This window comes from Ursus arctos, unplaced genomic scaffold, assembly GCF_023065955.2.
Source record: "Ursus arctos isolate Adak ecotype North America unplaced genomic scaffold, UrsArc2.0 scaffold_4, whole genome shotgun sequence".
Classification (NCBI taxonomy): Eukaryota; Metazoa; Chordata; class Mammalia; order Carnivora; family Ursidae; genus Ursus; species Ursus arctos.
The window spans coordinates 64765431-64779785 of NW_026623056.1; the positions used below are offsets into that span (position 1 = coordinate 64765431).

The 14355-nt window shown below is 37.6% G+C and overlaps 1 protein-coding gene across 1 annotated transcript in view; it reads left to right on the forward strand.

Moving 5' to 3' along the window:
* Positions 1-14355, forward strand: part of ROBO1 (roundabout guidance receptor 1) — a 763832-nt gene that overhangs the window by 719509 nt on the left and 29968 nt on the right. The window contains exons 22-25 of the mRNA XM_057306889.1: positions 4082-4236; positions 6793-7128; positions 8955-9062; positions 11721-11865. Coding sequence (XP_057162872.1) covers positions 4082-4236; positions 6793-7128; positions 8955-9062; positions 11721-11865 — 744 coding nt within the window. The remainder of the gene's footprint in view (positions 1-4081; positions 4237-6792; positions 7129-8954; positions 9063-11720; positions 11866-14355) is intronic.

Below are 14355 nucleotides of genomic sequence, written 5' to 3' on the forward strand. Positions count from 1 at the left end.
AGAGAAGGGGCAGTCACCCAATCTCCTGCACTCTCTCCTCTCGCGTCCATCCCTGAAACACTGGTGTCCCTCAGAGATCTCAGACACGGTGAGCCTGCTCTGGCTCCCCCGCCTCATTTGGTTGATGATACCTAAGTCAGAATTTCAAGTCTTCCTTTCTTCCGCATCCATCACTGCCTTTGTTGATCCTCCTTTTTAGCCCCTTCACCATCCCGCACTGTTTCATGTCAAGCCCTCTCCCACCTCATCTCTCACATAAGCTCCCAGCAGTCCTACCTTTATCTATGTTCATCAGCACTCCTTCCTGTTAATTCCCTTTGGCCACTGGAGCCAGAATGGTATTCTGAAATGCATATCGATCACGTCTCTCAGTTGCTCTAGATCCCATTTCTAATAGAACCCCCCCTGTTTAAAATATTAAGTCCAAATTCAGCATAGCCTGTGAAGCCAGCAGCCTGCAGGGTGTTGTGGGTCCGTCCCCCACCTCTAAGTGCCACACCTACAATCCACTGCGTCAGCCCACCTGCCACTCGCCAATACTGGATTTGCTTATAGGTCCTTATTCCATCAGCCAGGAATGTGCTCCTCCTCCCCTATCAGTTTGCTGAGCTTCTCCCACTGTGTCCTCCATGAACTTTCCATGCTGTGTGAATACCACAGTTAAGCACCTAGCGTAAGGTAATGCAATTATCTCCTGTTTATATCAGGTGTCAGGAAATTATGGCTCCTGGGCCAAGTCCAGTCTGCCACCTGTTTTGTAAATAAAGTTTTATAAGAATAGAACCCAGACTTATTTGTTAATGTATTGCCCATGGCTGCTTTCCCACCACAATGGCCGAGGTGAGTCGGTGCAACCAAAAATACAATAAAGGAGAAGGCTGAGCTGGAAATCATTTCTAGTCCACAAAATTGTGAATTTAACTATTCCCAGAAAGGGGGACGTGAGGATTGTGGTAAGCAAAGAGACCTCTTTCCCACTTGGAAAGGGCAAAGGGCTTGTGATACAATCCAGGGGAAGATCATGGAAGAAGCAGGAAGTAGCTGTTCCTATCCATTTGTTTTCCTTACCTCAAACATTCCAGTCACCTCTTCCAAAAACCCTACTTACAATCCAAACCACAGGATAAACCTGGGAACAGCAGAGAAGTCCTGAAGAAGGGAGTAAGAAAATCAGGCCAGAAAGAATGCCAATAAATCATTTCCTCGCAGTGGGAGGTGACAGAGAAGCAGAGCTCAGGCCTTGCTTCTCTCTAAAATACTGGTCTCTCTTCACACCTATCCCTTGCTCCTTCCTGGACTTCAGAACTCTTTCAGGCTCTCATTAAAGATAGGAGGAGACAGTCTATGGGAAACCCTTACTGCCAGGTCCCCTTACCATTTTCTCCAGCCCTGGAAACCTCTAATATTTTATTTTGTGGTTTAGGATTTCAGCTAGGTCTCTTTGTTTTGTTTTGCTTTATTTTGTTTGAGTGAGTGATTGGAGTATCTGGAGTAAGAGGAGCAGAGGAAATGGAAGTAATTGCTACATAATTATTTAAATGCAGTGTCCTCTTTTCCTTTGTGATACAAATTTATCCCCTTAGTAGGAACTGGAAGAGAAGTTTGGGTTTTATGAGCCCTACTGTCTTCTTTTCCCTAATAATATTGTCTTTTAAAAGACAAAGAAGAAATAAGCAAAACTCATATATTAGTATGAAAATACCACCTCTAATATTATATGGTAAAAATATATTTTAGACACATGTTAATTACTATAACCCACACTGAGCTTTACTTCTGCTTAATTTCTTATTGTTGGGCAGCTCAATCTGTTTCATATACACTAGATCATCTTAAATGTAGAAAAATAGCCTACGTGATTGGTAGTTTCAAAAAGCCCCTAACACCCTTATCAGGCTAGCTGCATACGACCTTGACTTCCTCAGAGACCTCTAAAATACACGCATGACATTTTAAGATTCATTATGGGTCAATAATGTATGGTGCACCTTCTTCCCCAAATAATTAGTATTCCAAATATAAGTCTAAACCAAAGCCAGGATGTGAATTGTTAATCGTACTTCCTGTTGGAAATCACCCATACATATGGAAAGTTCTTTCAGTTTATGATATCAAAACATTCACTTTCAAAGTGCTTTTCTGAGAGAATCATGGTAGCAGAAAAATATTGTCTATTCCTTTTGAAACATGTAAGTCAGACTGAAAATTTTCCACTTGACCCATACTTTAGACCCATAATATCTCTACACGTCAAATATGGAAATTTATTTTTAATAACTTCTACAGTGATAACACACTTGGTTTACGTTCAAGAGAAAATAAAATGAGGAAAGCTAAAGACAACTAGATGCAGAATTTCTCGAACCAACATCTATTCAAAGGCTCCAGATATCTGTGATACAGCTTGCATTTAAATGTTTTAAATTTCAACGGTTCAGCAGAATTGCTCTTCAAAGCACATTTTTATCAACAATGTTAATAATAAATTTGCTCAGTTTTAACAGCATTATTCTGAATTTTGAGACTGTAGACATCCCCCCCCCCGCCACTCTTTCTTTTATACAAATGTTGAATGACTTTAGGAAATGTCAGCACTCCCCAATATGTACGTTTATAACACCCTGGATTCGAGTGTGGATTCCAGAGCTAGAGAACGTGGTCTTGAATCCCACCCTCTGCCTCTCACTGGCTTTGCATAACCATGCACACGTTTCTTAACCTTCTGTCTGAGGAGTCCGTTTCCTTATCTGTGAAGTCTGGATAATAGTAGTAACTACTTGGTGGAATTGTGCTAAGAATTAAATGAGTTGATACATATAAAGAACTCAGAACAATGCCTCACATGTTGTAAGTAAAAGTAAATATTCATTTTTATTACAGATACATATACACATATGTACATCTACCTATGTACAGACATAAAAATTATAAATCCATATTCTTCCTTTGAAGAGTGCACGATTCTTCGAATAACCATCATTTGCATGAGTGGGTTTCCTGTGGGCGTCGCGGAACCCTGGAGGTGAAGTGTCAGGTTCTTGCTTCCCGGGGAAAGGAGAATGGTTATCGCACTTCAACAAAGAAAATGACACCGTGAAGAAAATCTTTGCCGAATCTGCAGCCCCCGTCTGTTTGCTGTGAATCTGACAGCACACCATGCATCATCAGCTCTTTTGCTAAATTATCAAATGGAGCCCCTGTTGGAGAAGGACACGAGGAGCGCCGTGCTTGGACTCTAGTCTGCGTCTCTGGTGCTAGAGGTTCAGGGTTCCCGCTAAGAGCCACGAGGCGCTGTGCGTTCCCAACACCCAGTGAAAGGGCACGAGCATGTGCTGTGCCAGAAAAGACAGGAACACTCGTATTTCTTATAGTGGACATGTTTTGTTCTACCAGATTTAATTCAGTAGCTTTCCTTTGTTTATGTCGGGATTTATGGCGTTTACATTGTCACCGTCAGAAAGTCCTGACAAGCTTGCAGAGCTGTGCACAGAAACATTGATGCGGCTCAGAGCCCCCAACTCACAGTTTCTGAAACATGGCTTTGAAGAAAATGGCGCAAATATGCTTACTGTGAAGGGTCTGTTGTCTGAGTAGAGGAGCGAGTTCCCTTTTTTTTTAATGAAGTTGTAAGAAGAAGACTGATTTTTTTTTTTTTAAATGGGTCAAAAATGAAGGAATGCCAACTGTCTCCACTGTGGTATCTTTTCAGCAACTAAAATACTACAAAATATAGGTATCCATATGTTTAGATTCCATGTTTGAGTTTTAGTCACTGGGACTAAAGTAAAGCATTGCAAACAGTACAGCGTTTTAAGTCTGAAGCTCGACTGTGCCCGTTTACAAAGTTATGGCCCTATGCATGGAGGGACGTCCCCAAGACATTATGCTGCATTACAGTTATCTTGCCAAAAAGTTATTGTAAAATAACAGGAATAATAATATCATTCAGCATAGCTGACCAAGTCGTTTGTGAGAACAATGAGATGAAGAATTTGTTGGAAGTCTGAATGGGAAATATTTGCTACTTATAAAACATGTGCTTATATATATTTTTTTTTTCTTTTTTTTTTTTTTTCTTTAGGCCAGGCCTTCTGAACATCAGCGAACCTGCCACACAGCCGTGGCTGGCAGACACGTGGCCCAATACTGGCAACAACCACAATGACTGCTCCATCAATTGCTGCACGGCAGGCAATGGTAACAGTGATAGCAACCTGACCACCTACAGTCGCCCAGGTTAGAGATGCTGAGACAGCTCCCTAAGTCTAAGCACCAGGAGTGGCCACAGGAGGATACATTTCTTCTAGTCTCCCAACCTTGGAAAGGAAAATGTGGTCAACGTTCTCATAAAATGTTGACTATTGCCTGGCAGATTACCCTGATTCTGTATTTTTTTTATCCGTCTACCTCCACACTTGGCCTTCCACCAGAGTTTCCCAGAATGCAATGGGAGAAGGGAGAGTATGAACTCTAGAATAGATAGCAAACAAGGAAAAATGAAATTGCAAAAAAAAGCATTCCTCTTTATGAGGATGTATGTATTTATAATTTATGTTTGTAATTAATTATTTTCAGGATTTGGGGAATAGAACAGATCAAAAAGTTTTTAAATCTCTAGTTGGAGTGAACCAAATTCTTTAATAGCAGTAGCAAAAATAATAGCAACTGTACAACAGTAATAAAAAATTGTAAAGAAAATTAACTGAAATTCCAAATCAGATTTTTATTGTGTAGAAGTAAATCCCGAGGATAATAAGACATGACATATATATCTTTTGCAGGTGTGTATACATGTATTTGTTTTATATTGTGTTTTTTGGTTCAGAAATATGTGTGAGTGAATTACTTCATTAAGATTTCGTGTTAAAGCATGACATGAAAGTAATGGATGTAGAGTATGAAATATTGAAAGGAATAAACAAAATTATTCATGATTTCTTGCAAAAAGCACAACAAAATGAAAACCTTCAACATTCCCAATTGGGAAATATTAAAAGAATCAAAAGATATGAGTAGAGAAGTAAAATAATCCATGGAACTAAGAAACAGGGAAATGAAGAGAGCATTTAAGTGAAGATGTTATGCATCATAACAAATCATAGAGCAGTCTGTATGTCTAGCCTTAAAACAAGTCCAGGGTCTCCACTGGATATGGATATAGATAGGACATCTCCATGTGACTACATCCCTGTTCTCCAGAGATCCATATTCTAGTTGTACAGATAGGTGCTCACATGATTACAAAAAAAAAAAAAACTAAAAAAGACTGTTGAGCCCTGCAGAAGACAAAAGATGGCAATACCCATTTAAACTAATATGTAGAGCTGTGTTGTGCAATATGGTAGCCTCTGGCTACAGGTGGCTATTTATGGTTAAACAAAACAAAATACAATTTAAAGTTCAGCTCCTCATTTTCACTAGCCGCATTTCAAGTGTAGCCACATAGTCTGGTGGCTTCCAAATTGGACAATACAGAATAGAACATGTCCATCATCTCAGAAAATTCTATGGAATCACAATCGTTCAGAAAGACCGGTGAAGAAAAATGAAATTGGCAAAACCATATGGCCTTCAACAATATTTCTTCACCACTGTTAAACAAAACTTGATACCTAGAAATTAGAAATCAGAATTACTAAAGGCCAGGTGAGTCAAATATTCCTGTTCCCTGATCACTTAGTGTTAAGATGCAGAGTAGTCGAGTTCAGTATTACAGAGAAGTTGCATATTTCTCTTAAGATTATATTCACATTTACATCTTCAGTTAATTTTTCATCAACATACCCAGCTGAAAACCAATCATCAAGGTGAGCTGTTAATGTGAGTGTCACTATGAACTACGTGAATAAAATAATGGTATTTTTAACCACTGTAACTTGGAAAATTATTTTATTTGAAAAATGTTTTCATTTTAAATTATGATTTTAGCTCTTCCTGCTGTTTTAATATTTTCAACTGCAGGCTTTAAATATTTCTATTTATTTAATTTTAAATATTCTATCAGTTACTTCATTCCCTAATACTTCAATGAGGAGCAAATTAGAGGGAAATTGAAATAGTAGACAAATTAGATACTATTTCAGGCTTTCTTTGATTAAATTACTCAGGCTACTTATGATTCATTTTATCATCATTATTGTCATTTTATACTTCTTGGGGTGTCTTTATGAAACCATGAAAAAAAGATTATATAGCATCCTTTCCTGATAATGATTATCCTACATGACCAAGGGAAGAACCAATAAAATTACCTTAAACACTATTTACTATCCCTTTACCTCTGTTCCTCATATCTTTTGAATAGAGTTACTTTATAAAATATTAGAATCTCAAGTTCTTTGATGTGTAGGCAGAGTTTTGGTTTTTTTCTTTTCCTTTGGTTTGGATTCTCAACATACATGCTTTGTTCCGTTGCTTCAACAACTAACTAGTAGCTTCAGAGAGGTCAGTAACTCCAGACTAGAAAATATAAGTTTGGCACATAAAGATATTCGTGTGTATATTATTTAAGTGCAATTCCTTTTAATGGGGTTCTTAAAGGAAAATCATCTTAAATTCAAATTCAAAATTCATCTCTATATAATTTCTCTATGTCCTCTCTCATTTCCTCAATTTCAAATTACCTTCTTCAGGAAGTACATATGAATACCTAACCCTTTTTATTGATCGCATTTAAGCCCATTTTTACTTTACATAACCCTTTTATTGTGACTCACGAAGCTACTTACAGAGAAATTTAAGACGAATAACCATGCAGAATGACTTTTTCCTTTTCCTCTCCGTTGCACATAGCTGATTGTATAGCCAATTATAACAACCAACTGGATAACAAACAAACAAATCTGATGCTCCCTGAGTCAACTGTTTATGGTGATGTGGACCTTAGTAACAAAATCAATGAGATGAAAACCTTCCATAGCCCAAATCTGAAGGACGGGCGTTTTGTCAATCCATCAGGGCAGCCCACTCCTTACGCCACCACCCAGCTCATCCAGTCAAGCCTCAGCAACAACATGAACAATGGCAGTGGGGACTCCAGCGAGAAGCACTGGAAACCGCCGGCACAGCAGAAACAGGAAGTGGCCCCAATTCAGTATAACATCATGGAGCAAAACAAACTGAACAAAGGTGAAGAGCTTTGCCTTTATTCCCAGTCTTTTCTGTCTTGGTACCCTTAACCCTTCAGACTTCTCTGGGATGAGCAAATGAAATCTTTCTTTTGTTACTCACGTTTCCTTATGTCTTTGTTTTCGAAATTTCCAGTGTCAAGGAGTTAATTAGCACAACAATAACCCGGAAAATTGATTTTATAATAATATATAACTATCTTCAAATGGTTTTGAGATTAATTTAAATTTAATCGTAGGTGAGGGATTGCTTAGCGCAATCTTTTATTCATAAGGCAGATGTACCACCGTCACAATACCTCACATTTTAAATAAATAGACTATCCCATTCTTTCCACTCGATAATGGAAGATAATTGCTTCGACGTGGTCATATAAACGAATGGCATTTTTGTATCAAACTGAGGAAAAATAATTAAATTAAGCTTGAACTGGAGAAGTGGTTCAATTTGTTGTATTTCTCCTACCTCATGTGGTCCCTAAGACTGCTGCAATGTTATGATTTTAGAACCTAAATTTTTTTGGTTGACTTCATTGAAATCTGTCAGGATAGAACCTCAAGTAAATTGTTAACTGGTAGCAGTGGAATGGTATTTTATAGCCTGAGGAGAATGTTTCTCTATTATAATATGTGTGAGTTGGACAAGGTAAGTATTTGATTTCTTTGTAGTCCTTTAGGCTACTGCTTTACTAACATGATTTGCAAAGTTGCACCTATGGAGATAAAAAAAAGAAAAGCATCCTCTAATATGAATAGATCAGGGCAATTTGGCACAAGTGTCCAGATAAATGGCACATCTTATCGTAGATAATTAGAGACCTAGATTATTTTCTTTAGGCTTGAGTTGTGACCATTTTCTTCAAAAATAAAATGTATTACAGTTGGAGATGACAAACATCCCATTTGATTAAGTTAGTGTGACATATGTTAATTTAACAATACAGTCATCCAGCTTTTTTCGAAGTTTGAGAAAACCCTTGATTGGCATAAAACCCAGTTCAGTCAATGTTTGTTAAGACTCTTGCGCAAGCTCATGACAGAGGCTGACCATGATGAAGAGAGGACAGTTTCTGCAGCCCTGTAGTTTGCAGTGGGAATTCCAACTGCTGTTACATCTTTCCTCTTCAGTATGTATGGCTTTAGTGCAGACTTTGGAAACCTCTGACAGGCCTCTAAGAAATATTTCAGAGCTCTTATTTATTGTTTATATTGCTTGTAACAGAGTCAGTATGTCAGCTGTAAGAAAGGCCTGGAATGCAACTAAACTGATGGATTATTACCCAGTACATTCCAGGGGCAAGTTTTTCATTTGGATTTTTACCTTTGCTTAATAAGTAAGCAGCAGCATTTCCATGGCAGATTGAGAGCCTTTGTTTTCTTATCATGGATATGTTTTTGTTAGAGATCATCTTGTTGACAAGTTTCAGGGCTTTTTATTTTAATTTCTTAAAATGATTTGCAGACATATTTTCCTGATTTCTTATGGTTAAAATTATTTTGCTGTTACATTTTTCAAGTTAAGAATTCAAGCAATTCCGATTTCTGTCTTAGCTGATTTATAAATATTTAAAGAGAAGAAATAGTCCCTCATATGATTTGTACATATCAATGCTTAGTCTGATCATATAAAGGAGATGATGCAAAGAATTTGTATTTTATAAATCTTAAAGGAGACGTGCCTATCTTTTCTTGACTTTTCCTCCTTTACACTTCCGTACGTCTTAGCAAGTGATCAACACGGTAAATTAAAAGCCTGATTGCTGGTAAATGATTAAGGCATCGAGGAGAAAATAAAAGTTTGGTTTTTTTTCCATCTGAAATGTCTAGATTATCGAGCAAATGACACAGTTCCTCCAACTATCCCATACAACCAATCATACGACCAGAACACAGGAGGATCCTACAACAGTTCGGACCGGGGCAGTAGTACATCTGGTAAGTATGGGGAACCAAAGAGAAAGTCAATCTCTCCTTTAAAAAGACGGTATAGTCCACAATTACAGATTGAATGCTAATGAACTGAGATACACATACAGCATATCTACGCATTTGATATAATTTGAATTTTTCTAGACATGGGTCTTCTCTCTGCAATTTGAGAGACAGTCCACTCACTAAACCATTTTCTGTTCTACTTAGTAACAAAGATTAAAGATCTTATTCTCCTCCTTGTTAATGAGCTTTTATAAAGCCAGAAGCATGGACTAGACTTTAAAGGCAGTTGAAACTTCTTTTTCCCCTTGACCAAAATAAAACTAAAAATGTTGGGCATATACTTAATCTGCTAAATTTGTTACCATTTGAAACAGGCTATAAAGCACATAAAATCTGAGTACTCTTGAGCAGAACCACAGGCCTAGGAGATGATAACATGAGATCTAGAGACAATAGGAACCTGCCTCCATTGATAAGCTTTCTACTCTCCCTCAGTTCTTGCCCTAAAACCTCAGAAAGCAACCTCCCAAATTGGGTTTGTAAGAGCCTTCGAAGCCACAGTGAGGCCTCTTCCCTTCATGCTGTCGCAGCTGTTTGCCACCTGTTTTCCTGATAGGAGCTGCAGATGGGACTTTGCTGGTACTTAAGTCCTGTTTTTCTAATTAAAGGCAGTTCATTATTGGAACTAACATGTGGCGAGTCACACCACGATGGAGAACAGAACCAATTGATCTTGCCTCTAGTATGTTTCTCCAGGAGAGGGTAGAAATATCACATCTCAATAGCTGGTTTGAAGGTGCTGCTAGGTGCGTTTAGCCAGGGTCTCTACCCCTTTTCTGTAATGAAGATGGCATTTGCATTTTATCATCTCCCCTTGACGAAGGCTGCTGATTTGGCATTTTTAAGCCTACATTTGGTCACTGATTAAAACTATTCTTATCGGAATTAAAGGAGCTTAAAAATACCTCTTTGCCTTTTAGATCTCTTATTCTACTGTATGTTGATTTTTTTTTTTTTAAACAACTAAAATCTTACTAAGGACTTTGGTTTGAAGTAAGGAAATTCTGAGTTAACAGGAATTTTTTAAAGGATCTACTCCTGGGAAAACCGCGGAAAATATTTTAGTATTTGATATCCCATGCCATTTCCTCTTTGTATTCTTAAGCACTTAGAAAAATCGTGTCTTCGTGAGGAAAATGATTCTGTGTTGTTAATTTTGAATTGACTTTCTCCATTCCTCAACTTAGAGACCTAGATCTTGGTGTTCTGCTGCTATTTATTGTTTGGTAGTCTGTGAAGATTTGGTAAAAAGACAAATGTATAGTCTGGTGGTAATTAGGGGAACGAATGAAGCAAGCAAGTGATGTGTAAGAGAGATTTATAATGATAGGCCTCTTAGGACAGATGGAGTTAGGGTAGATGCATGCCAAGAGGTCAAGAGGAAGGCGCTGGGTATGGTCAAGTCCGTGACTCTTGCCTAGGCTTTCCATACCGGACAACTGAGTGAAGGAAGAGAGAATGCAGACATACAGGTAGAGGCCTGAAAATCATAATTTATTACTAACAGCCATGCCTTTGGCCCATACTTGGTGCAGTGACATACTAGTTCAAGAACGTCTGGCTTAACAAACACTGTGACTGGGCCAAAAATTCCCAAGCAACTAAAAAAAAAAAAAAATAAGGGTCATTGAATATACCAAAACCTGTTTCATGCACCATGTAACTTGGAGCTGTTTCAGAGAGGTTAAAAATGAAAAGACCAAGAAAATTCACTGCTTTTAGGGGATCATATGAGAAAAACAATTATAGGCTCATCGCCTATAATTTCCATAAGAATCTGAAATGTATCATATTGGAGGAAGAAAATAAAGATGATTTTATCCCCAAATATCTTTTGACCCCAAATTATTTTAAAATGAATACTCTAAAATGTGCAGTTACCTGCATTTAAAGAATATTCCAAATCTAAAATCAGAACACTGGGGCGCTTGAATAATTGGGCTATTTCAAACTACTAAAAATGCTCAAGCAACATCATTTTACTATAAGCCATAATTTTGTAGAAACTGGGGATAAAAACACTTCTATCCCTTTTTAAAAATCATTTCTCTGCTTCTTTTGTTGTTAGTTATATTAGTTCTTCCAGCAATAATTTTCATCTGCACCTGCCTTTCTGACGAAAACTAGTAATTTCATTGTGCCTAAAACATTTCAATGGACAAGTACAAATTATGTATATTCGGTGATTTAATGCAACAGTGGAACTCTAATAGATCGTATCTGTATCATATTGTATTTTAGGTTCCAGCAATTAAATAATAGAAAGGCACTTCAGAAAATATGTCTACAGCTCATTTGTTTTAGGTGATAATCCATAATGCAATTAATTGCTGTAAAAGGATCACTATTAATGATATGACTTGTAAAATTCATTTGCGGTTTAATTGCGTTTTCGCTATTTATTTTGCAGTTAAACTTGGCAATACGTTGCATCTTCTATTGTACAAAGTTCTGTTAAGATTAATGAAGAAAAGCGTATTTATCTGCTTCTGCATATATGAATTATACGATTATATTTAAAGGAAATAATTCACCTGTGGATAATAGAAAAACCTTGAAGGCCAGAAATAAAAGACTTGGATTTTATTTCTTTTTAAGGGAGCCAAGGGCACAAGAAAGGGGCACGGACACCCAAAGTACCAAAACAGGGTGGCATGAACTGGGCAGACCTGCTTCCTCCTCCCCCGGCACACCCTCCTCCTCACAGCAATAGTGAAGAGTACAGTATTTCTGTAGATGAAAGGTAAGAAGAATGAACTGATGTAAGTGGAATAGTATTATGCCTTAAACCCACATGAAGCAATTACTAAACTAGATCACCAAGGGGAGACATTCCTAAGGTCCACAAACATTTGTCTCTGAAAAAAAAAAGTATTGCTATGTCAGAAAGACTTGAAAAACATCCTCAGTGTTGCCCCCAAAAAAGGAATTTGTGCCTTGGAAGCTTCTTTTGGAGTGAAGAATTATGAATCCGAATATACACACACAATTTACATAACTTTTTATGTTCTATACATGTAATTTACATATATAACCATATATAAAAATATATACAAGATCATAGATGTATCATGATATATATAATCATACATATATATGATTTATGATTTTCAAATCAGAATTTCTATTTTATATTCTTGAATTTCCATAAAGTAAATGTGTGAATTTATACCACAGCTAGGGTATCCTGAAAACTTTTGTTTGTTCTTAGATATTATCACATTATGCTGAAAACTGTGGGACTTTAAACTCCCTGAATTGTCTCTCACAAGGATTAAAATAGTGTAAATAATCATACCATAGGACAGCAATAAGAAAGTTAATGTGTTTCGCTCTCACCCCAGATTCTATAGAACTGAACCAACAAAGCGAAACAGATGTTTCACTGGTATGATCAATGGAGGCGAACTCATTTGCTATAGAGAATTAACAAAAAATACATAAAATCTACCTGAAAACACGGTCTTTTTAGTGACTATTGTAAAAATAAAGACAATGTTCTTTCATTCTCCACACACAAAAAATAGTTTTACAGATCCAAGTATGGCAGGAAACAAAGCTCTCTACCTTTGTTCTTCCAGTCATTTAATTAGGGAATACTGAGCCATTACTCCCAGGGGAAACACAGGGGTAGGTTCCTGCAAGTCTCTGGTCACACATTTTTGTTATCTGATCCATGCATAATCTTGTTCTATGTGTGTTTTTGTTTAAAGACACCTTATGCAATATGCATTGTTGATTCATTTACGTTTACAGCCAGTAGTGCCGTAGGTCATTCCTGAGCAAAGCTTATCTAAGGTACGTATTTTCTGTGTTACGGCACATCCTAGCCTTTTTGCACGTGGAAACACTAGATTGCACGAAAGCTCTATCCTCAGGGGGCTACTTTAAACAGGGAAATTATCAATAGAAAGAAAACAATTGAGAACAATGTGGCACTATGTAGGCTTAGAAAAGGACACTTGTTGACCGTATGAAAGCTGACACAAGAAGGGGGAGTGACTCAAATTCTTTACCGTGAGTATTAACCTTGGGTTACAAATAAATGTTAGCAAGTGGGTGAATTTGTAGGGAGAGAATCCGCACAAATTGAGGATTGACTGTATTTTTTAAAAATTCATTTTCTAGGCTCTATTAACATTTATTGCTATTTTAGTCTGCCAGAAAAGGGACTAAAATGAAATAAGTGGATATTGTTTTTTAAAAGCCTATAGGAGATGCAACTGTGCCCCGAAGGGAGAGACGGATTCTAAGTGGGGAGAAGGAAGGTTTCCTGATCCATTGGCTTTTGTTCTTAACTTTGACAAATGATACAGTTCACCATCAAGAGGAAGAGGGCTTTTATGGACATCGTGACCACGCAGAGATGTGACCTCCTGGAGGACTAAAAGGGATCAATGGGAGGGAGGGAGAGGAAGCTGGGAAGGCAGGTGTAAGCCAGGTTATGTCCTTGAAGGTCTTATTTAGGTATTTGTATATTTCCCTCTAGTCAATTAGAGAGCCATGTATTACTTTGCAGTGAATGAATGATCGGAGAGCAATGCGTTTTATAATAAAGTGATTTTGGAAGCAATGTGAGGATTCAGAAGGGTAGAGTGACTGGGGGCAAAGAGCTCAATTAAAAGGTTATTGCAGTAGCACGCACCACACATTTTAGAAAGGTAATAGATTTTGGAGATTTTTTAGAGAGGAAACAGAGATCAGCCAGAGAACAGTTCAGGGTAGAAGAGAGAGGAGTAAGTCAAGATGACTCAAGATTTCTAGTTTAGAGGAGTGCACAAATTGCTGTTATTTTGTTGAGACAGGAGACAGAAAAAGTGTCAAAGGGAGGTAGTGGGATTGGTAAAGTAAAGGGAGACACAAAGAAATCACGTTATATGAGCATCACGTTTCCCGAGTTCAGGTGAACAAGGCAGGGGGTGAAGAATGAATGAGAGAGAGGGGTAACATGAACACAGTTTATATAATGCAGTAAATTACTGCCATTCGAATCAATAACCATCTGCCCTGGGGTGGGAGAAAAGAGAAAGGCATGAGTGTTTCCCAGATCCATCTAGAGTTTCCACACAGCTCTAGCAGAGGAGTAGTGGGGCATTTTATTGCTTATTGACTGTTTTATTTACTGTGTGTTTTATTCAACATTCCAAACGCAAGCCAACGACTTCATTTTGTGCTCAATCGAAGAAATAGTGATCTATTATAATTTCAGAGAAAAGGTGGATTTTTAAGAAAG